Source organism: Canis lupus, chromosome 36, assembly GCF_048164855.1.
Source record: "Canis lupus baileyi chromosome 36, mCanLup2.hap1, whole genome shotgun sequence".
NCBI classification, from domain to species: Eukaryota; Metazoa; Chordata; class Mammalia; order Carnivora; family Canidae; genus Canis; species Canis lupus.
In genome coordinates this window covers 8,560,271-8,582,040 of record NC_132873.1, presented here as the reverse complement: position 1 = coordinate 8,582,040, position 21,770 = coordinate 8,560,271, and the positions used below count along the sequence as shown (strand labels likewise).

The following is a 21,770-nucleotide window of genomic DNA, read 5'->3' as shown; positions in this document are numbered from 1 at the left end:
ATGCTTTTTCCCCATGTTTTCTTCTGATTTTACAGTTTGGGGTCATGCAGTTAAGCCTTTAATCCATTTTAAGTTAGTTTTTGTGACTGGTATAAGATATGAATCCAATTTCATTCATTCATTCATTCATTTGTTTACTTATTTTAAAAGGGAGGTGAGGGAGGGACAGAGGAAAAGAGAGAGAAAGAGTCTTAAGCAGGCTCTATGTCCAGCACAGAGTGCCATACAGGGCTTGATCTAACAATCCTGAGATCATGACCTGAGCTGAAATCAAGAGTAGGATGCTTAACTGACTGAGACACCCAAGCACCCTCAACTTCATTTTTCTCCATGCAGTTACCCAGTTTTCTCTGAAGAGAAATTTATTGAAGAGAATATCCTTTCTCTATTGAGTCTTCTTGAGCCGCTTCTCAAATATCAGTTGACTCTACATGTGTGTGTTTATTTCTCGGCTCTCAGCTTTGCTTTATTGTTTTTTGTGTCTATTTCTATGCTGGTACCATCCTGTTTTGATCACTATAGCTTTATAACAAAGTTTCAAAACTGGAAGTGTGATGCCTCTAGCTTTGTTCTTCTTTCTCAAGATTACTTTGGCTCTTTGATGTCTTTTGTGATTCTATATGAATTTTAGGATTTTTTTTTTCCTATTTGTTACTGATGTCATTGGAAATGATAGGGATTGCATTGAATCTACAGACTGCTTAGGGCAGTATAAACATTTTAACAATATTATTTCTTCTGATCTATGAACATGGGATAACTTCCCATTTATTTATATATCCTATTTCTTTCACCAATGTCTTATAATTTTTAGTATACAGCTCTTTTACCTCCTTGGTTAAGTTTATTCCTAAGTATTCTGTTATTTTTAACACTATTGTAAATCTAATTATTTAATTTATAAATTTTCATATGTCTCTCCTAGAATGTAAGACACTTGAGGGAAGAGTATTATTTACATATGTAAGGCTAAAAAGGCATTTATTTAATTAGTAAATTGATTTAAAATCATTGATAGTTATGAATCTAATAATAGTTCTTTACCCGAAACAATTTTAAGTACTTTATACATGTTAACTCTGTTATCTCCTAATTTGTAGCTGGGTACTCAGGTATTCATCATGACTAAAGAGCAGGCTTTCTCAATTGGTGAAGGCCATCCATCCTCTTTCAGTTTTTAAAGAAATGCACATGCATATTAAAGCATATACTCAAATCAAGGCCAACAAGTAATAGTGTGACAAATATTCCAGCCAAACTGTCCGTGCACCCCCATATCACAATATGTAAAGGATCTAGCTCAATGCCACAAAGAATACTAAAATGAGTAAGGTTTGGCTTGTTCTTCAAAAAGCTCTTAACTTTTAGAGGCTGATAAAAATCTGTTGCTCCACCCTTCTCTATCCCTTCACTGGCATCTTTTTCCTGCGAGACTCCTAAAATGCTTTCAATTTTATATAATTGGAGGCTTTCTTTCAGGGGAAACTAATCTACCCAAAAGAAAAGACTGACTCAGGTCATGATCTCAGGGTCCTAGGATTGCCCAGCAACTGCTCAGTGGGAAGCCTGCTTCTCCCTCTCCCGCTGCCCCTCCCTGCTACTTGTGCTCTGTCTTTCTCTTGCTGTCTCAATCTCTCTCTCTCTGTCTCAAATAAATAAAATCTTAAATAAATTAATTAAATCATAGTTCCAGAAATTTAGAGAAAACCGAAGATAGCAGATTACTGAAGGATAAAACAAGAATATTTTCCAGAACTGGAAGACATGTATTTCTAGATTTAAGGGACCCACAGATAAATCCTACGTCAAACCACATCATATAAAATTCATGAATAATAGGTATAAAGGATAAATCTTAAACATCCTCAGAAATTAAAAAAAGAAATCCTGATTTTTTAAATAAAGGATCAAGAATCAGTTTAAAATGATCATTCAATAAAGCTGTTAATAATAATAATGAAAAGATAATCAGTTATAGCATCAGCAGAAGCTTCATCAGCAGAAGCTGAAAGTAACAGAACAATGCATTCAAAATATGAAAAAAAAAAAAAAAGGGATTTCTACCCTAGTACTTGAACCCAGTCAAACTAGCAAGTGTGATAACAGGACAAACTATTTTAGGTCATAAAAAAAGTAAACAGAAGTATCTACCATGAATCTTTTCCCAGGAATCTACCAAAGCATGTGCTGCCTCAAACAAAGGAGTAAGTCAGGAAAGATAAAGACATGCACTGCAGAAAACAGAGCCTCCAGGAGAAGAGAGGTAGACTGCCTTCTCTGTGGTGGGGAGGGAGAAGGAATTCCTAGCAGGACAGCTGTGCCACCAGCCTTGGACCAGCCAGTCCTCATTACAGCAGGACCGAAGCCTCAGGAGACCTATCTCCCAAAAGGAATAAACAGGACAACATCCTAATATGTTTGAAATTAGTCAGAGGAGTTTAAGAAAAACATAACAAAACCAGAACAGATGTAACTGTTGAGGAAATAAAGACCCAAATTCAGAATTTAGAAATAAATCTTGTCATTAAGAAGAACAGCAGGCAAGAAGAGAAAAGAAATGCTCATCAGCCAGAGGCTGAAACCATCCCGTCCCAGATTCTCAGCACAGCAGAGATTTTTTTTTTTTTTAATGTACTTGAATAAAACCTAAGGTTTCTTCCAGGATCTGCCTTGGAGTCAGCAGGATCTCCAGGTTGAGAGGAGACTTCAGAGCATAGGGCTTGAAGGTATAAGTAAACAAACTTCAAAATGGGCATTTGAAGGGAGTGTGGACAACAAATACTTTAAAAGGACCCCAGAGTCTGTTCCAGCAGAATATTTAGAGTATGTCATCTGCTGAGATTGGAGCACTTTAACTAGGTATACAGTATGATCTTATAGAGTGGCTCCTTCCTCAATGTTAATTAGAAAAAAGCAAAAGTTAATGCAGGAAAATATGTACAATTATAATGCTCAAATGAACAATGTCTCAGTTATGAATAATGTTTACATAACCATTAAAATGATTCAACTGTTCTAAACAAAAATTATAAGCATATGGAGGGTCTGTGTGTGTGTGTGTGTGCGTGTGCTCACGCATTAGCATCAGGGATACGGGTTAGTTGGAGTATAGGGTAGCAAATTCCTCTTCTTCCTTAGTATGAAATAAACAGAAAATGTCTAAAACTTTAAAAACCAAGAAACTGATAAAAGAAGCATGCAATTTAGAAATACGAAGGCAAACACCAGAAGAAACAGCTTAAAGAGTTGAATGTGGTTGCCTCTGAGCAGCAGGAGTTAGGAGTTTTTTATTATAAGCCAAGTATTACTTTTTATTTTTAAAATTACATTCAGTCATTACTTCAATAATGATTAAATTTAAATTTTAATGGGAATGTAAAGTAAAGTAGTCAGTAAGGAAGTTCACCCATTCTATCCAGAAGGTCTCATTGGTTTACTTTCCTTACCATGCTAAATGTATAACCTACAGTTTCCAGTCCTCAACTTTGTAGGCTCGAAAATTTAATTTCATCTGCACCTAAAAATATGGGTACATCTCTGACAGAAGCAGTGAAAGTCAATCACATTCATGAGATAAAGTATAATAAGTTAGGATGAGGCCCCACTATTCTGGTATCCAGCATGTCTATGTCTGTAAAAATGGTGCCTTCTTTTTCTATGGTAAAACAACATGGTTAGGTAACCAAGAGTCACTGGTTTCCATTGAGAAATGACTGAGAAGGTCCAGAAGCCCATATGCTTGCCTTAAAATCTCTCTCTAGTGAGTGATACCTAGGAAATTACATGGGTAGAAGGTTGCCTGGAACCAAAACGAAACAAATGCAATGAATTGAATATTTAATGGCTTCATCCTTTATGATTTTGCAAGGCAGTGTTATTATCCACTGCCTTGAATATTCAGATTATTTTTTTATTCTAAGAATAAGGAACCAATCCTCAGAAAATTAAGTAGTTTACCTAAGGTCACACAGCTAGGTGGAATTTGAGTCTGGATTTGTCTGATTAATAATATTTCTATTGTACTACATTTCTTTCCCAAAATAAACAATGAAATGGATGATCCAAGGACTAACTCTTACGTTTTTTTCCCCCTCCTTTTTGCTATCAATAGGACTTTAACAAACCCATCTTCTAAATACAGAGGGTTAAAAATGAAAGAAAACAGGGATATTAATATTTAATGAATGCCATTATGCAAGTCTCTATGCCAGCAATTTTTCAATTCTTATCTACCTATTTTTAAAATACTGTTTTTATTAAGTGCATTTATGAGTCTTTACCTATTTCTACATACTTTATTTATTACATGTAAACAGCAGTTATTTTGTGTTATTAAACCAGACTTGGAAATTTGCGTTGCCATATTTCGGAAATTTTGTTGGCATTTTTACTTCCGTGAACTTAATTGCATAAAAACATGTCCAAAAGGTCTAATGTATCTCCAATGAGTAATGCCACAGTCGTTTCAGAAAATGAAAATGGAAGTAATAACACATCATATTCTGTTACCACCATTGCTCTAAAGCCAGATTTTAATGAGCCTAACTCTACAATCTGCCTGAGCATTTAGAGACCTCAGGAGGAGAACTCTACAGCTTCAGGCACAAAGCAGCATCAGAGAATGTCTCTCACTAGTGCAAGGATGGTGCTGGGTATGGCTGCTCTGGGGGCAAGCTCATCAAATATGCCACTTGCAGGGGGCACTGCCTGGGGCAGGAGTAGGGCTGGCTAAGTCTGCTGTTAGTTATCAAGAGGTATGTAAAACCTATCAACTTTTTCCCATTTCATTGTGAAGAAAAGGAAAAGAATATAGTGTTCAGCTATGACACTGCCAGTACAGAAAAGTAGGATTACAAACATTTATAACATTTATTTCTTGTGGCAATCCAGCCATATACCTTGGAAAGGTAGGCAGAGGGTACCAGGAAAGACAGAAAGAAAATAAGATGGTGCCAGAAAAATCCACCTACCATCTCTCAATATGCTGAAACTATGCCCAAGATGAGTAAAAGTAGGAGACATGAATCTGTTCTCTCAGTTTATCTCAGTTCCTCTGAGCTTTTCATAGTGTGAGAATCAGATGCACTAAATAAATTCTGGTACTCAGACATGGAAGATAGTTTTCTTACAACATGGCCCTTAAACAGAAGCCAACTCCTTCATCTGGTGCTTAACGGAAGAAAAACTACCTTGTTCCAAAGCTGGAGGAAAAACTGGCTGAGTTGAGTTCAGCTGTGAGATGTTGCGGTGGCCTCCAAATTGGCATCATCCTAAAGGAATTCTGGTAGTAACCGGAACTATAGGCAGTTTTTTCCTTTCTCACTGACTTGAGAACCTAACTCCAATTTAAGATATAATCCAGCTCTACCAGATTCTAAGCAGTCTCAAGACAGGGGGAAGCCATGAGCACCAAGCTAATCTAGTAAATGAGGAAGTCGATAAGATTTTGGGATGCTATCAGGACAAAAGTCATGGTAAGGATATCGGCTACTCTAATGTATACCTGCAACACCATAAATCTGAGACTTCCTCACTTCAAAGACTAGGAGTTCTATGCAGTCAGCAAATAGCAGGAGAGAAGTAAATTCCAAGAAAGGATTCAGATGTAATTCCAATTAAAAATATGACTAAAGGTGTCTTGTGTCTGATCTTAAACACAGCAGTCCCAAATTTTAACTTGTGCAATAAAGCAAATGTCTCTTTCTTATTATTTTAAATATTCCCTAGTTGTGTAGAAGTGTGATCCGATGAGTCTTTAGTTGTTTCTGAACACTTCACAGGGTGCTAGAGGGACAAGAGAGCTAGTCTAAAACTATGCATTTGCTTCCTATTTAGCTCGGAATGTGTAGTTCATCATTGTAGGAGCCTGTCTTTGCTTGAAGATGCATCTCTTTTATATATTTTATACATTGATTAGCCAGATGTAAGTCAAATGCCTACTCAGGGTCCCTGGGATTTTCCAGATACTGGTTATACAAGTGCAAATACATTAAACTGGAATGAGAAGTATTTTGTTTTACAATGTATTTTTTTAAATTTTATTTATTTATTCATCATAGTCACAGACTGAGAGAGAGAGAGGCAGAGACACAGGCAGAGGGAGAAGCAGGCTCCATGCAGGGAGCCTGACATGGGATTCGATCCCGGGTCTCCAGGATGGTGCCCTGGGCCAAAGGCAGGCACCAAACCGCTGCGCCACCAGGGATCCCTTGTTTTACAATGTAAAAGACATTCTTGTGGTTTAAAAAAAAAAAGACACATTTCAGTATTCACCTATAAAACCAAAACCCTGGCTATACCAAGTATTGTTAGAGGAGTTTCTGCAACTCTCATACATTGCTGGTGGGCAAGTGAAAATGGTATAACCATTCTGTAAAACAGTTTGGCAGTTTCTAATAAAATTAAACATATACTTAGCATATAACTCAACAATTCCAGTAGATATGTGCCCAAGAGAAGTTAAAACTCACATTTACACAGGAATTTGTACATGAATTTAGAGAAGCATTATTTGTAATGGCCAAAAACTCAAACAACTTAAAATGTCCTTTCAGCGGATTAATAAACCATGGTACATCCGTTTGATAGAATACTACTCAGCAATCAGAAGGAATGAACTACACCAGTACTTGCACCAACAGAAATAAATCTCAAAGACATTAAGCTAAGTGCAAGAAATCAGACTCAAAAGATTACTACTGTGTAATTCCAATTAGATGATATTCTGGAAAATGTGAAACTTCAGGGTCAGGAAACAAATCAGTAATTGACAAGGGTCAGGGCAGGGGAAGGGTTTGACTACACAGGGGCAGCTCAACAAAATTTTGGTGTAGGGTATTTTTCTAGATCTTAATTGTGATGCTGGTTCTATGACTATGCATTGGTCAGAACTTGCATAATTATACAGCCCCCAGAAGCGAATTAAAATTAAACACACACACACACACACACACACACACACACACACACACACAAAGCTCCTAAGGACTTGTTTAAAATGAAGAGACTGGCAGATTCATCCAGCAGGTCAGCAGTCTGAATTTAGGTGAAAAGGTGGAAGTGGAAGAGTACTAGCAGACTTAAGAAATATGGTGACAGGTGGGGCCCAAGGAAAGGATTGTCAGAAGGGAATTGTCTGTGACACAATCTAGGCAGGAGTACAATTATGAAAACTGGAAGCATTTCTTTACTTGAGTCAGCTCCAGTTTATTAAAAAAAAAAATCACATCAGAATTCTGCATTGATTTCTGTCTCCGGAATAGAGGCATGGAAAGAGTTTCCCATGTAATAAATGTGTGGAGACAGTGAGCAAAAACAAAATGTGCTTGGAACGGATTTTAAGTGAACTTTTCACTTTCCACAGCATTTCCATACGGTTGTTCCATATGAAAATAATTTTTAATAAAAATATTATACAAACACAATATATTCACAGAAAGAGGCTAATAATTGATTTTAAAGAATCTGTTTTCCCCTTCCCTCACCCTAAGAGTAGTTCTACGAGTCACTGGAGAACAACTGGCATAGCTAATAAGAGGGGACAAGAAGGAAGTGGATTTCAGATGGCAACAGAATCTGGGAGTCCAGTCTGACTACTGTTGGCTGATTTTTCAAAGTAGGTGAATAATTAAGCTTGAAAGGCAGCTTAGAGATCATCTAAGGATCCCTATTGTTTTATAGATGAAAAAGACTGGCCCAGAAATATGAAGTGACTTGCCAGAAGTCTCAGAATTCTCAAATTGTATAATCTAGTCTTCTGCCTCCAAATCTAGTATTTTTTTATTTTTTTTATTTTTTCTACAAAACTACAATTTGCTGTTCTTTCCAAAGACAGGAGAATATACACCTAAATGTACAATTTAAACATTCTATGGCACAGTAGGGGAAAATATGTATATTTGGAAATTTTGTTAAAGTGGCAAAATACAATCCTTTCTATGTCCTTTTACTAATAACTATAATTTTGTAATTTTCAGAACTCAGCCAAATGAAAAAAATCTATCATTTTAGTTCCCAGACAGCCTGTCTCTCTCTCTCTCTCTCCCACGTCCTGTAGGTGGAAAGTTATATCAGCAGAGAAACCAGGCCAGAGGGGTGGGCTCTGTGTCACATTTGCATATAAAAATATATAGCAGGTTGTTCATTTAAATGGGTTACTCCTTGGTTTGTTCCTAAGAAGGTTGCCCTCTGGCCTTAATCTCTCCTATTACCTATGCAACCAAATCTCAATTCTCTGTATGCAGTGATATATTAATTTACCAAAAAGAAAAAAAAAAAGTGTATTGTCCCTGAAAAAAAGGCAGACAAGGTTCCAACAAATGGAGCAAGGGATTAAAGCCCTCTGAGATGGCCCTGGCCTGTGGATGCTGGCCCCCTGCCTTCAATTTGTGGTTCTTGAGAGACTGCTGAGCTACTGACGGAGAGAGAGAGAAACAGAGAGACAAAGAAAGAGAGAGAGAGGGACAGAGAGACTCAGTCCAACTAAAAGATAATGGCTTTTTTCGCTTGGTTGAGAACCGAAAACTACAGTTATTAGTTATTGGACATCGTTCAGAGCAGTTTGCAATACATAATTTTGGTTCATTGACCAAATGAATGCATTGCTGGTCAATACAATTTTTCGTGTTGTTTATGGGCTTTTATAAATGTTCCTCATAGTCCTCAGAAATCTTCAAGAAACAAGAATATCATGAAAGGACCAGTCATGTAACAGTAAAATAACAGCATTATCTTTCCAGAATTATCCATTAACCATCCTTGAGCGAACATAGAAAAGTCAACTTGTTAGGTACTTACAAAAGATTGACATCAGAAAAAATTACATTCTTTTTTTCCTCTCCATCCTCCTAGCTCCATATATATGCATGTTACAAAATTACTGCTGAAACTCTATGAAATAACCAGTAATAATTTAAAGTGATGGATGATGTTGTTTTATGAAATTAATCATCAATGGTAGATTTAATGGTGGAAGGGGAAGAACTGGAGATCAAGTTCTGAGATGTTCTTACACATTTCTTTAATTTATACTGTCTGTCTTACCACAGTAGGATTTAAACTCTACACAAACAGCATCCTTGACTATCTTGTTCACTGCCATTTTTCTCTAGGATCTAACGATAACCGAACTTTATTTACAGAAGGGACAAATTAATCAATTAATAAGGCAGAAATCTTTGATCAAGGGAAATTTCAGGTATTTAGTAGGTCTGCATAAAAGATAATAAAAATAAAAAAATAGTTGGAAAGATTAACTACATACTAAATGAAAAATAATTTTACTATTGTCATGTCAGGGTAAGCATATTTGCTTTGGGATACATTGCACCCCATTTGCTTTAAGATACTAGCAACAGCTGTCTAGGCCAATAATTTTAATACACATTACATCACTCCAAGTATTAGTAATTCTAAATATGAAATCTCATGACATTTTGACAGAAGGCCACCTACAAATGTGTCTGAATTATACATGCAAACAAACCTGAATTAATATCAAAGGCAAAGAAGATCTTTTTCTCAGAGGGCAAGAAGAGAATTCATACCAGTTTATCATTTAATACTTTGGCAAAGGTTTTTGCTGGAAGATTTTTAATGTTCTTTTCAGTATTCAATCAAACAACTGTCTGAAGAGGATGTTGTGATTTGGGTAATAATTTTCTCAAACACATTTACATCCTTAATTTCTTTTTGAACCGAGTCAATCAACATGCCATTTGGGATGCACCTGGAGGCAACTTGTTTGAGGTGGGTTTTTTTTTTTTTTTTTCCGTCTTCTGGAAAGTGAAAACTGCGCAACATCCATTTGCACTTGAACTGCCTGTAAATACCTCCCCAAGTCCCTTAGCTGTATGCAGGAGAATAAAGGAAACAGCCACTTTCAGTCAGTGCTTTGTGAGTTCTGTATTTCACCGCCTGTAGAAGAGAATAGAGGATGCACTCCGCTATCTTTGGGGTCACTCTGGAATGGAGAGGAAGAGGTGGTTTTTTACACTTGCCAATGCCTTTCCTTTCTGTCTGTGGCACCTCCACTGACAGCCCTGCCTGCACCCAGAAGGAAGGGGAGGGGAGGGGAGGGGAAATGGTTGCCTGAACAGAGTTTCTCCTGGTTTTCCACTTAAGTGGTGAGTGAAAGGTGTGGTATGTATCACACTCTTTACGACTTATTAAGTGTTTACCCACCAAGTCCTTCTTTTCAACTGTATTACCTCCCTCCCCCTTTACAGCGAGCATTCCTGGACCTTCAGCCAGGGTCTGCTAGAACAGGCTGCATTCAAAGATTTTGAGCTCCAGTGGGGCGTTTTTGTTTTGTTTTGTTCTGTGATGTGGCCATAGTTTATTTTTTTATTTACCTTTTTAAAATTTAAATTCAATTTTCCAACATATAGTATAACACCAGTGCTCATCTCATCAAGTGCCCTCCTCAAGGCCCATCACCCAGTCACCCCATTCCCCTACTCGCCCCTCTGCAACCCTTTGTTTCCCAGAGTCAGTAGTTTCTCATGGTTTGTCTCCCTCTCTAATTTTCCCCACTCAGTTCCCCTCCTTTCTTTCCCTTATTATCCCTTTCACTATTTCTTATATTCCCTGTATGAATGTAAGGTGTCAGGATGGCTCAGGCAGGGTGTTCTTCGAGGAGAGAGGGAGGTGAGGGGGCAGGGAGAGGTGGGAATGAGAACAGACACAGTGCCTCAGCTACTGTGTTCATACAGGGGCACCTCGCTGAATGGGGAAAGGACAGGGCTTTGGCTAGGGAAAGAGGAGGGTATTTCAGGTCTACAGAGAACTAAACAGGTCTACCGAGAACAAAAACAAAGATCAGGAAGAGAAATCCGACCACTGGCCCCAAACACTAGGGTTGAAATGTGGGATGGTAGTTACATTGTGACCACAGGAAACAGAAAATGACCACAAAGAAAAATGACCAGGCCACAACGGAGAAGTTAAGCATTAAAGATGTTAAATCCTTGCTCAACAGAACAGGTCATGGAGTTCCAGGGCAGCAAGTTTCCTGGCCAGTTTTAAATAAAAGAGTGCCAATAAAAGCCCTCAGTGGCAACACATTTGGGACTCCTCTCACTCTAGAGAGCTTTTGGTTTCTCTGTTCTCACCTTCACTTAATAAATTATCACTTCACCCTTCTGTGTCTGCAAGATTCATTCTTTGACTCCATGAGACAAGAACCTTGTAATGTTATCACTCATCATTTCATTCAAGAAGCTTTGCTATATGCACCATGCCCACCTTTCCATGCCCATCTCCCTCAGCCCACGGGTACTATTTTCAAGTTCAGCCAGCTCAGAACAATCTCTCTCTCAGGAGGATGCTCTGCATTTATCTCATGCCTGTGCCTTTTTTCACACTTGTTCCCCCCCCCCCACCACCCAGTCACACCCAATCTATCTCAGCCTCCTCCAATCCTATTCATTCTGCAAAAGTCATTGCAAATCTACCCAAACCCTTTATTTCCGATCCCCTATCCAGATATAACAAGATGTCAACTGGATTATTTTTTACAGCTATGTGAGAAAATGCTTGGCTAAACTTCTTGAGACATGGGGCACAATCCCAAGAAACAAAATGATGGTTATCCTGTTCTTTCAAAGAAAGGAAAGAGAAAGATTTCTAGAAGGAGAGGAGATAAAGGCCTTGCAGGAAAGCTGCCAGTGGAGACATCAGGTGGCTGCATAGCCACAGATATTTTAAGAATGGAGAAAACCAACTGAAGATTAAAGTTGCTTACATGGTGTGAGAGTTTGTTTTTATGGCAACTTGACTAAGTTCTGGTACCCCCGCTATTAACCAAACACTAGTCTAGGTGTTGCTGTGAAGGTATCTTGTAAATGTGGATAACATCTATAATCAGCTGACTTTAAATAAAGGAGATTACTTTTATTAGTGTGGTTGGGCTTTATCCAATCAGTTGAAGGCTTTAAGAACAAAAACAGGTTTCCTGGAAAAGAAATCCTGTCTCAAGATTGCAAAATTAACTCCTGCCTGGGCTCCAGCCTGTGTGTGCGTGTGTGTGTGTGTGTGTATAACATAATATATGTTTTATATATATATATATATATATATATATATAAAATATATATTACATATACATAATACATATACTATATACACACACACACACACACACACACACACATACACACACACACACACATATATATAACATAGGGAACCTGAAAGAACTCTAGTTTAGAAAGTCTCCATCTCTTCTGGTTTTCTGTTAGGCCTCATTTATTCATGTTCTATATTTTGCTTCTGAATAAACCAAAGAAGCTATGCTCCCACTTCAAGGAGAGAAAAAAGGAAGTTAATCATTCTCTGAGTTTTGTCATAGGCCCTGATACCCAGTAACATCTAAGAAGAGATGGATCCCAAACACATTCCAGGACATTAGCTTTGAACAAACCCTAGCTGACACTAGCATCAATATCCCCTACCTACAGTGATTTATGGGATGACACCTATTGTTCACCTGACACTCACCTTCAATCAGACTCTATACTGGATTCCTGAAGGAACACATACCCTGGGCCCCTTTCTAATATAAATCCCTAACTCAACACAATGATGATATGTATTCTCCTTTCCTATCCAAGTCTCCCAGACTCTCCATCTGCTATTCTTTACCTGTCACCCATGCTATTCAATAAACTCTGCTTTCACCTTCTCTGGCCCATGTTTGATTTCTAACCTGCATGAAGTCAAGGATCCTCTTGGTTAGTCCTATGGGACGCTCTTCCACATCCTGGGACCCAGCGTACCTCCATCATATATAATGTATGTATATTTACTATGTATAATTGCACACATACGTATGTAGCATTTATACACATGTAAATATAATATGTACAACACAAGTGTATATACTTATATACTTATATATGACATATATACATATGCAATCAACCCTTATTGTTGGTGATTTTGTGTTAACTAATTTGCCTACTCACTAAAATTATTAGTAACCCCCAAACCAATACTCAAGATGGTTTTGCAATCACTCACAGATGTCGTGCACAGAATAATGAAAAGTCTAAGTTGTCCAATGTGCACATTTTCATCTGAGGTCAAACAGGCAAATCTCTGCCTTCTTTTAGCTCTCACAACTGTAAATAAATATCCCTTTTAATGGTAGAGTTAGTATCATATTTTTGTGCTTTTTGTTGATTTTCCTGTTTAAAATGCCCCCCCCCCCCCAGCAGAGTAATAAATGCTGTCTTATGTTTCCAAGTTCAGGGAGGCTATATATGCCTTGTGGAGAAAAAACATGTGTTAGGCATGAGTTGAGTTCAGGGTTAATGATTCTGATGTTATTGAATAAGGTGTCTTTAGAATAGAAACACACATGAAACAAGGTTATGTGTTGATCATTGAGGAAAATGTTGCCAGGAGTGGCTCCAGGAACCCAATCTTGTATTTCCTCTAGGACCAACGGTTCAGTACTTGCTAATTCAGTGTTTGCAGGAACTAACAGAACATAACCACTGTGATTTGTGAATAACAAGAGTCCACTCTAAGTACATATGCATAAATATATGTGTAGATCTATATAACTATCTTTTATTGGTTCTACTTCTCTGAAGAACTCTGGTTGATACACATGGCTACCACCACCAATTGTCCTCAGTGTTCCCAGGAAAAACTGGTAGAGGATGGAGGAAGCAAGAGAGAGAATGGGAAGCCAGGCACAGAAGCAATTTCAGAAGTCCCCTCCCTCTGTCACTGGCTGTAGTCTCTCCATAGTACATAAATGCCCATGTACTTTTCACCCTGATGGAATGCAGGGGCAAGCCCGCTGGAGTGAAGTAGCTTCAAGCTAGAGGATATAGAAGGAAGTGACCAATAGCTCTCAAGATGACACCAGAAAGAAGGAAATCACCCTCTGTCTTTGTAAACCTCACCCCTAGCACCTTGACAAGTGCCTGGTATAAATGCTAAATAAATGCTGAACACAAAAATGATCCATCCTGCTGCATCTCACTCAGATTCGCATGTACAAACAAGGCACAAAATTCACCATTCTCAGGACTACTTTTTCATGTTTCTCTAGATCATAGCTGTTGAAAATATTTGTGACAGGGTAAAGTTTTGAAAATATCTTCATGGCTACTTGACAGATAATTTCTTTTATAGAAGTATATGATAAAATTAAAGTTGTTAGTCTTTTGCCAGAAAATTTTGACAGCTTATCCTAACAAGACAGGGAAGAAGCCATACATGATCAATACAACTTAGAGAAATACAAAATGTACACTGCCAAATCAGAAAACCCTTCCAATCTCTCTCTCACTCTCTTGGTCTTTCTCCTCCTTTTGCACGTGTGCAGACGAGCACACACACACACACGAAAAGTTACTATTTTTTATAAAAAATTTTCTACACTCACCATGAAATTCAAATGTAAGTAGGTAAATAAATAAATATCAAGAATCAGGCCAATCTGATATTAAGTGCTATTAAGTGTAGTTTTCTATAAGATGTCTACAAAGTAGAGAAAGAGATTTGTGTGTAAAATACGATATCTATAGAGATAGCATCTAGAGTGATACCTGCCTTTTGGAAGAGTCACACTGATATTATGTAACTTCCAGAGCACAGAAGTCTGTGCTGCTTCTTCAAATGCTGTGGATACATTTTGGGGCAGGCAAGAAGAGCTAGGTTACTCCATCAGGCAGTGGAGCTGCTCAACTCTCAGGGATAAGTCCCTATCACCAATAGAATCTGATCCTAACTCCTTAGCATAGCAGGTAAGATCTTTCACCAGTGGTCCCCAACCTGTCTCTCCAGGTATGTTTCCTGTCCCTCTCCCACTCAATAGAGCTCACAATGGGGCCACCCAAATTATTCATGCTTCCTTCAGGGGAATGTGCCATGCTCTGGCATGCCTGTGTATCTTTCTCCTTTTGTTTCTTCTGCCAGGCATATCCTTGCCCTTATGGCAAACTCTTATTCATTCTTCAGAAACCACCTCAAATAAGCTGTGAAGCAACCCCTGATCCTCTTACTTCCAAGTAAGTAAGTCAAGCTTACCTCTGTGCTCCCACAGTTCCTTGCATATCCCACCTGGTGGAACTTCTATCATATTGCATTTTAACTATATGGTGTCTGAGCTCTCTAAGGACTATATCTTATTTATCTTTGTTTCTTTTTGCACTGCACAGGACAAGTTTTCAACAAATTAATCATGGATAACTACTATTTTAGTAACAGTGATGATATGAAATCTTTGGACAACTGTAGATAATAGGTGAATTATTTGTTATTTTAAGGATACTTAAGAGCACAATTGGGCAAATAAATAAAAATCAATAGCAATCAATCAATCAAAAAAGTCTCGTCTAGGAGGAAATTAGCACTAACGGGTAAACTCCAAAAAGAGTGGAGAATGAGGGTGCCTGGGTGGCTCAGTCACTTAAGTGTCTGCCTTTGGCTCAGGTCATGATCCTGGAATCCCGGGATTAAGCCCCACATTAAGCCCCACATCGAGCCCCACATTGGGCTCCCTGCTCAGTGAGGAGTATGCTTCTCATTCTGCCCCTCACCCTGCTCATGCACTCTCTCTCTCAAAAAAAAAAAAAAAATCTTAAAAAAAAAGAGTGGAGAATGATATAATAAAAATATTGATGTAGGTACTTAAATATATTAAAAGTTTTGTCAAAATGGAAATTTGGATTGAAGGTATAACCTGAAACTTGGACAAGAAATTATTTCCCAGAATTGAGCAGATGCTAGAGGGTGAGGCCAGTACCCAGAAATGGAAAGAAGCATAACCTGACCTAGATCCTATCTGGAGAAAACTGTGTGAGGATAGGAGAGGATTCTAGTCAAATGGTCAATGGAACTTCAACATGAGATTAAGGGTAGGTGTTCCAGTAGACAGAAGCCTGGAAATGGGTAGTATAGAGCAGGCAATACTCAGAAGTTAGCCAGGCAAGTGGCTGATAGACATCAGGAATCTCTAGAAACAGGGCCCCAGGCCTGAGTCTACAAGGCAAGAGGAGGACTCTAGGTCCTTATAAAGGCTGACAATGCAGGCCTAGTGAGGCGGGAGTACCAAGCATGCTATCAAAACAGAAACTGTGGCAAAAAGTAAGGAGACAAGAATATAAACTCTGGAATTAGGATACATGATGGAAGTTTTGTCGAAGCACAAGCCTCAATATGTTTACCTCCTCAGGGCACATTGCCAATTTAGAAATGGCAGCCATGTTAGTGAGATGCTTAATTATTGGAGCTCCTCACCAGGGGCTTCTACTAGGGTTCCCCCAACCAAAAATAAGATTGGTCCCAGCCACAGCTGGACTAAACATGCTTTGGAGAATCGGGAATTTAGGTGAAGGAAAAGAGAAGAGGCAGGGAGCCAAAAAGGTCAGCATAGATTTCAAAGGAAGGTGATAAGGGCACTTGCAGGGAAGGCGGTTGATTTCTTCATCATGCTAATGAATATTTAAAATATGCAAATATCAGCAAATATGATGTGTGATGAAAGGAAGGAAGGAGGTCGAATCTGCCAGATGAAGTCAAGAGCTTGAAGAGCAAAGAGGCTTTGAGTTGTTGAAAAATGGGAAGGAGAAAGAAGTGCTTCAAAGAAAAGATGAGTTGATTCATAGTTAAGCAGCTCTGAAATGATACATCAAGGACTCTAGAAAAGAGAAGAGGAGGTGAGAAAAAAATCAAGGGCAGAATTTACAGAAAAGGACCCCAGGACAAACCAGAACAGCTTATTTTGACACCACTTTATGCCCCAGTAGATAATTTGATCCCATATAAGTTACGTTAAACAGGATTATATAAATATAATCAATTTTCATCACGAAAATATTTTCTGGAGCTTATGCCATTAAGCCAAGTTGATTCTTTCATAAATTTTCTATACAGGGCAGTTAATTTTTTTTTCATTTTTATCTTTAATGTAACTGAAATTACTTTCATTGAAATTGATTTTTTTCCAACTTAAATATTATTCTCAAGCTATGATTATTCTACCGGATTTCTTGAAAACATATTTTCCTAATTATAGCTTCTGCTATTATGATTTTTATTTAGAAGCTCTTCTAACAAACTCAATTTCCCCAGGTCAAATTTGACATGTCTAAATTTTGTTAAGATTCTGATATCAGATTTTATTCTGGTATCAGATTTTAGTGATTCATAAACATTATTACATGAAGTTTTAGCTCTTTGAGTTTTATTTTATGATGACTATTTATACTAACTCTAATTTTGTGTAATCTTTCCCAATATGCTTCTTCCAATAATTTTAATCTTTTAACCATTTTTATAATGAATAGCTTTTATCATTTTAAGTCTTATTTTGGGATATTTTGGCCAAAAATATTTATTACAATATTTACAAAACGGAGTACTCTGTAGAAACTAACAAAAAGAACAAGGTCTCTACAAACTGCTACTATTGTGAAAGAGCAAAAAAAAAAATAATATATATATATATATATATGCATATATGCTTTTGCATAAGAAAAAAGAAATACTCATTATATACATAAACATACACATATTTATACTAATTTTGGAAAAAGAAACACAGGGTCAATAAACCAGAAACTAATGGCAAAGACTATTTATATGAATGGGTAAACAGGAGTGAGACTTCTCTGAGTATGCATTTTTATATACTTTTCAGTTTTGAAACATATCTATGTATTGCCTATTCAAAACCTAAAATAAAAAGAGACTGAAAAAAAATCAATGCCCATAATAAATCTAAACAGTAACAAATAAATCTAACAAATAATCACTCACAAAAATATTCATTAGTTTGTATTTAATTACAAGATTATTAGAAAATTAGGAGTCATTTTTTTTTTCAGATGGTCTACTAATATTTGGTGAATTCAGTTCTCTTGCATGCATCTGTTCACTTTGTGGGGCTAGATGCTAAGTATTCATTGCTATTGGTAGAAAAGCAGAAGGGAGAGTGTAAAATGTAAAAGTCCTTTAGCAACAGATAGTTGGCCTCAGCAAATGTCTCCAAAAAGCATCTATGTTCTCATAAGGAGGAGAACGACCAGCCCAAGATTTCCCCCGAAGGGAATAAGTAAAATGGCAGGATGGTGGGGTTGGTGATCACTTGGTACCCAACCGGGAAAAATCTCTGAGGTTTGAAGGATATATCAGCTTTGATCTTAGGCATAGCCAATGAAATTTATTAGCAACAAAAAGGAGCAATGTTATGAAACTATAATAAAGACAAAAAAAGTAAAGTCATTTTTAGTTTCAAGAATAAGATGGAGAAAAAAGACAACACTCTGATCTCAATAGCAAAGACCTATGGCAGCCTGGGTGGCTCAGTGGTTTAGTGTGTCTTCAGCCCAGAGCATGATCCTAGAGAACCAGGATTGAGTCCCACGTGGGGCTCCCTGCATGGAGCCTGCTTCTCCCTCTGCCTGTATCTCTGCCAATCTCTCTCTCTCTATCTCATGAATAAATAAAATCTTTAAAAATAAATAGCAAAGACCTTATGAAAGGGTCTCCTGAGGACTCGGGGGAAGGAGTCACAGTGGCTAGAAGGGACTTCCTGGGGTTTTGTGTCTAGTCCAGGCTGTACAATCTTCTTATGAAAGAAGACAAGTACACTTGGTCTCATAAAACCTCAAATGACTTGGTATGGAGGAAAATCACAGTGAAGGAACAAGGTGGGACTGCTCATCTCTGGATGGTCTCTGAGAGAGAAATGCCCTGTTTCTCACCAAGCGCTATCTGTGAAAGATTAACCCTGCCAAGAGGGGCCAGGCCCGTTGGCTAAAGGGAGCTACCAGGTGAGAATTAGGTAAGAAGAAAGGTAGATTCTCTTACAAGAAGATCCCCAAATTTTGTGCAAGATCTCGGTTTCAAGGATCCTCTACACAGCCCCATTTCTTACATATTAGCCTTTATTTTAGCTTCATCTCTAAATGCAAAGTTGAGTGCAAATTTCCACATTTTAGGCATTTATTGCAGGACTTTTGACTACTATCAACATTTTCATGCAATGGCCCTCTCTTGAACTTCACAGGTATTGATTTTAAATTTATTCCATAATAAAGCTCCTACCTGTAGAGGATCAACTATATTATTATTTCAGTTTTAATCAGAGAATTGTGTAAATAGTGCCTGGCTTGCACTGGAACATGGATTTCTGCTTTCTTCTAAAGTTTCAAACTACAAAATAGCCACACTCTCTGGATCCTTTCTAATGGTTTCATCCATTGTGGCCACTTCTCCCTACAGCCTTTCACATTCACAAGCTGGTTTTTGTTTTTGTTTTTAACACAATACTGGTGATTGGCTGTCTAGCAGGCAAAGTTATGTTCATGCTGTAAACGTTAATTTAGAAGTTCAGACAGGGCCTGTACATGCCAAATTGCTGGAATAAAAAAAGTACTGAGCAGTCTAAAATGTCTCAGTATCTTTAATTAGCCTGCAGACATATTTCACTGAACAGTTTATTATATATAACTGGATGTTCCACTCTTGTTCAAATTTTTGCCTTTAATACCAGATACTTTAGGGATAGTTAACAAATCACATATTGAAAAAAATGACCTCGTGTGCCAGTCATTTTACCTTCTACCTCTTTAAGTAAAGAATTAAAACAATTATATTTAACCCTTAGGCAAACAACAAAATGCATTAAAGACTATGGAGCAATATGTGCAATCAAGCTCAACTATTATATTTTACATATAATTAGTACAGCACTTCAAAAATACCATGAGCCAAAATGTAGTAAAAAATCAGAAAGAGAGAGATATGGAGAGATAATTTGGTTCTGGAAGATTTCACAATCAGCTTGGTTGATCCAAAATGAAATATTCTTTATATTCTAACTTCTAAAATTCTGCTCCTACCATCTTAAAAAGAAAGTGATTAACAACAGTATAATTAACAATAGTTTATGGGTTATCTAGACTTCTTTGGCCTTTCTTTTTTCAGCCTACTGCCAGCCTTTTATTGATATATGACTATTTGCTAACTTCCACTGAAAGTGATTTAAAATCCATATCATGGAGAAGAGCCAAAGAGAAGAGTAAGATTAATGTGAGCCAGCACCTTCCCCACGCAGATGCTCCCTGCCTCCTACAGAGTCAAGAGGAAGAGAGATGTGTGGGTGGCCTGGAGCCAGCAAAGAGGTACACAGAAGCACAGGTATAAAGAAAAAAGCAGGTAGCCACCCAGAACTGAGCAAGAAATGTTGCAGTGATGGGCAGTGTAAGGAAAGTCTCTTCAAGTGCAAACAGTAAGGGCATTCATACAGTATTTGATGGAAGAGGGCTCAGAAGTCATCACTGTGAAAAATTATGCAGGGATGTTAACCCACAGGTTTGGTTGTATATTAGAAATCACATCAAAAAGAAAAAGTATTGTGAGAGGTATTTCATATTCTCATCAATGTTCTAAACATCAGAATTTTTTTTTTTTTTTGATGACAAGTGTAAACTAACCTGAATAGGTGCTCTGGACAAATGCTTTGATGCTTTAAGCTCTGCAGCAGTCCCCAAGGCAAAAAACAAAACAAAACAAAAAAACATTATTACTCTTGCCCCAAATTTTTTACAAATGCAAACATTTCACCACATGCTCTATGGCCATGTCTTCTTGCCCACTGGGTAGATAGATGTGAGTGTGAGAAAATTCTGAAATGAGACCAATAACTAGCATGAGCATAAGGGATCTATCATAGTGTTTTATGGGTGTATGTTTCTTTTTACTTTGAGAATCCTTTTTTAAGAAAGTAACCAGCAAATAACACTTTGAGTATAAATGGCCAATCTGGTCTATGCTTTTTAACTCTTCTCAACCTTTTTCTACCCTACAGTCTTGTCTCCAGATGCCACGTACAGAGTGTGTCTGTGCTCCAGGCAGAGAGAGAGTCCATCTGTCAGCAAACCTGTCAACATCACCTCCAAGTAAGAGAGCACACCCAGCATGAAGACTGATAAACCCCAATGGGAACCCTAGATCTTGTTTTACCATGAGTTTATATTCATGCCTTATACAACCAAAACAACAAACTGCCTTGTTTCAAAGTCCGGATTCCTGGATGTGGGTGTCACTGTATAATCTCATCTACAACTCCTCTTTGACTAGAGTTTATTGAGAAGAAACTGTTCCTCCCTCCTATTGTAATAATGAATTTTTACTCTAGGTTTCAGCTGACTTGTTATCCTTACCTTATGTTTGTGGTTCTGTTCTCTTCTCGTCTTCATCAAACGTTGGCCTGAGGCAGAGTCTAGAGGATGGAAGCTCTCAGACAAATCAATAGACTGGTTAAAGGCCATCTCCAGCTTTGAAGTTTACCTAGGAAAAGAATGGCATCCTTTATTGTTTCTGATTCCCTGAAGACCAAAATACTTGGAGATGAAGAGGGAAAAAAATGCAGTGAAAGAGAAGTAAAGGGCCAGAGTACACACAGTAACTACTGGAACTTGGGGCTTGATTCAAGCCCTAGATTAGCAATTAATTAGTCCAATACTCTTTGGCTAAGTCTATGAACACAATAAAATGTTTCCTTAGATCATTAAGTTTTGGGGTAGTTTGTTATACAATAATAGTAAGCAGAATACCATCCAAACCACTATAGGTATTATTCAAGCTATATTCAAGTTCATGGAAAAGTTGGAATAGTACAACTGAGAGCAAGCAACCCATGAGAACTGTGAGGGTACACACCAGCTGAAAATAGCCCAGCCCACCACACTTTCTTCCCAACTTTCATCATCCTGGAGTTGATAATCATTTCCTTGTCTTTTTTT

At 37.7% G+C, this 21,770-nt stretch overlaps 1 protein-coding gene across 1 annotated transcript in view; it reads right to left on the bottom strand.

Moving 5' to 3' along the window:
* The window catches only part of ABCA12 (ATP binding cassette subfamily A member 12), a 281,179-nt gene that overhangs the window by 191,567 nt on the left and 67,842 nt on the right, over positions 1 to 21,770 (bottom strand). The window contains exon 3 of the mRNA XM_072812583.1: positions 21,189 to 21,315. Coding sequence (XP_072668684.1) covers positions 21,189 to 21,296 — 108 coding nt within the window. The 5' untranslated portion in view covers positions 21,297 to 21,315. The remainder of the gene's footprint in view (positions 1 to 21,188; positions 21,316 to 21,770) is intronic.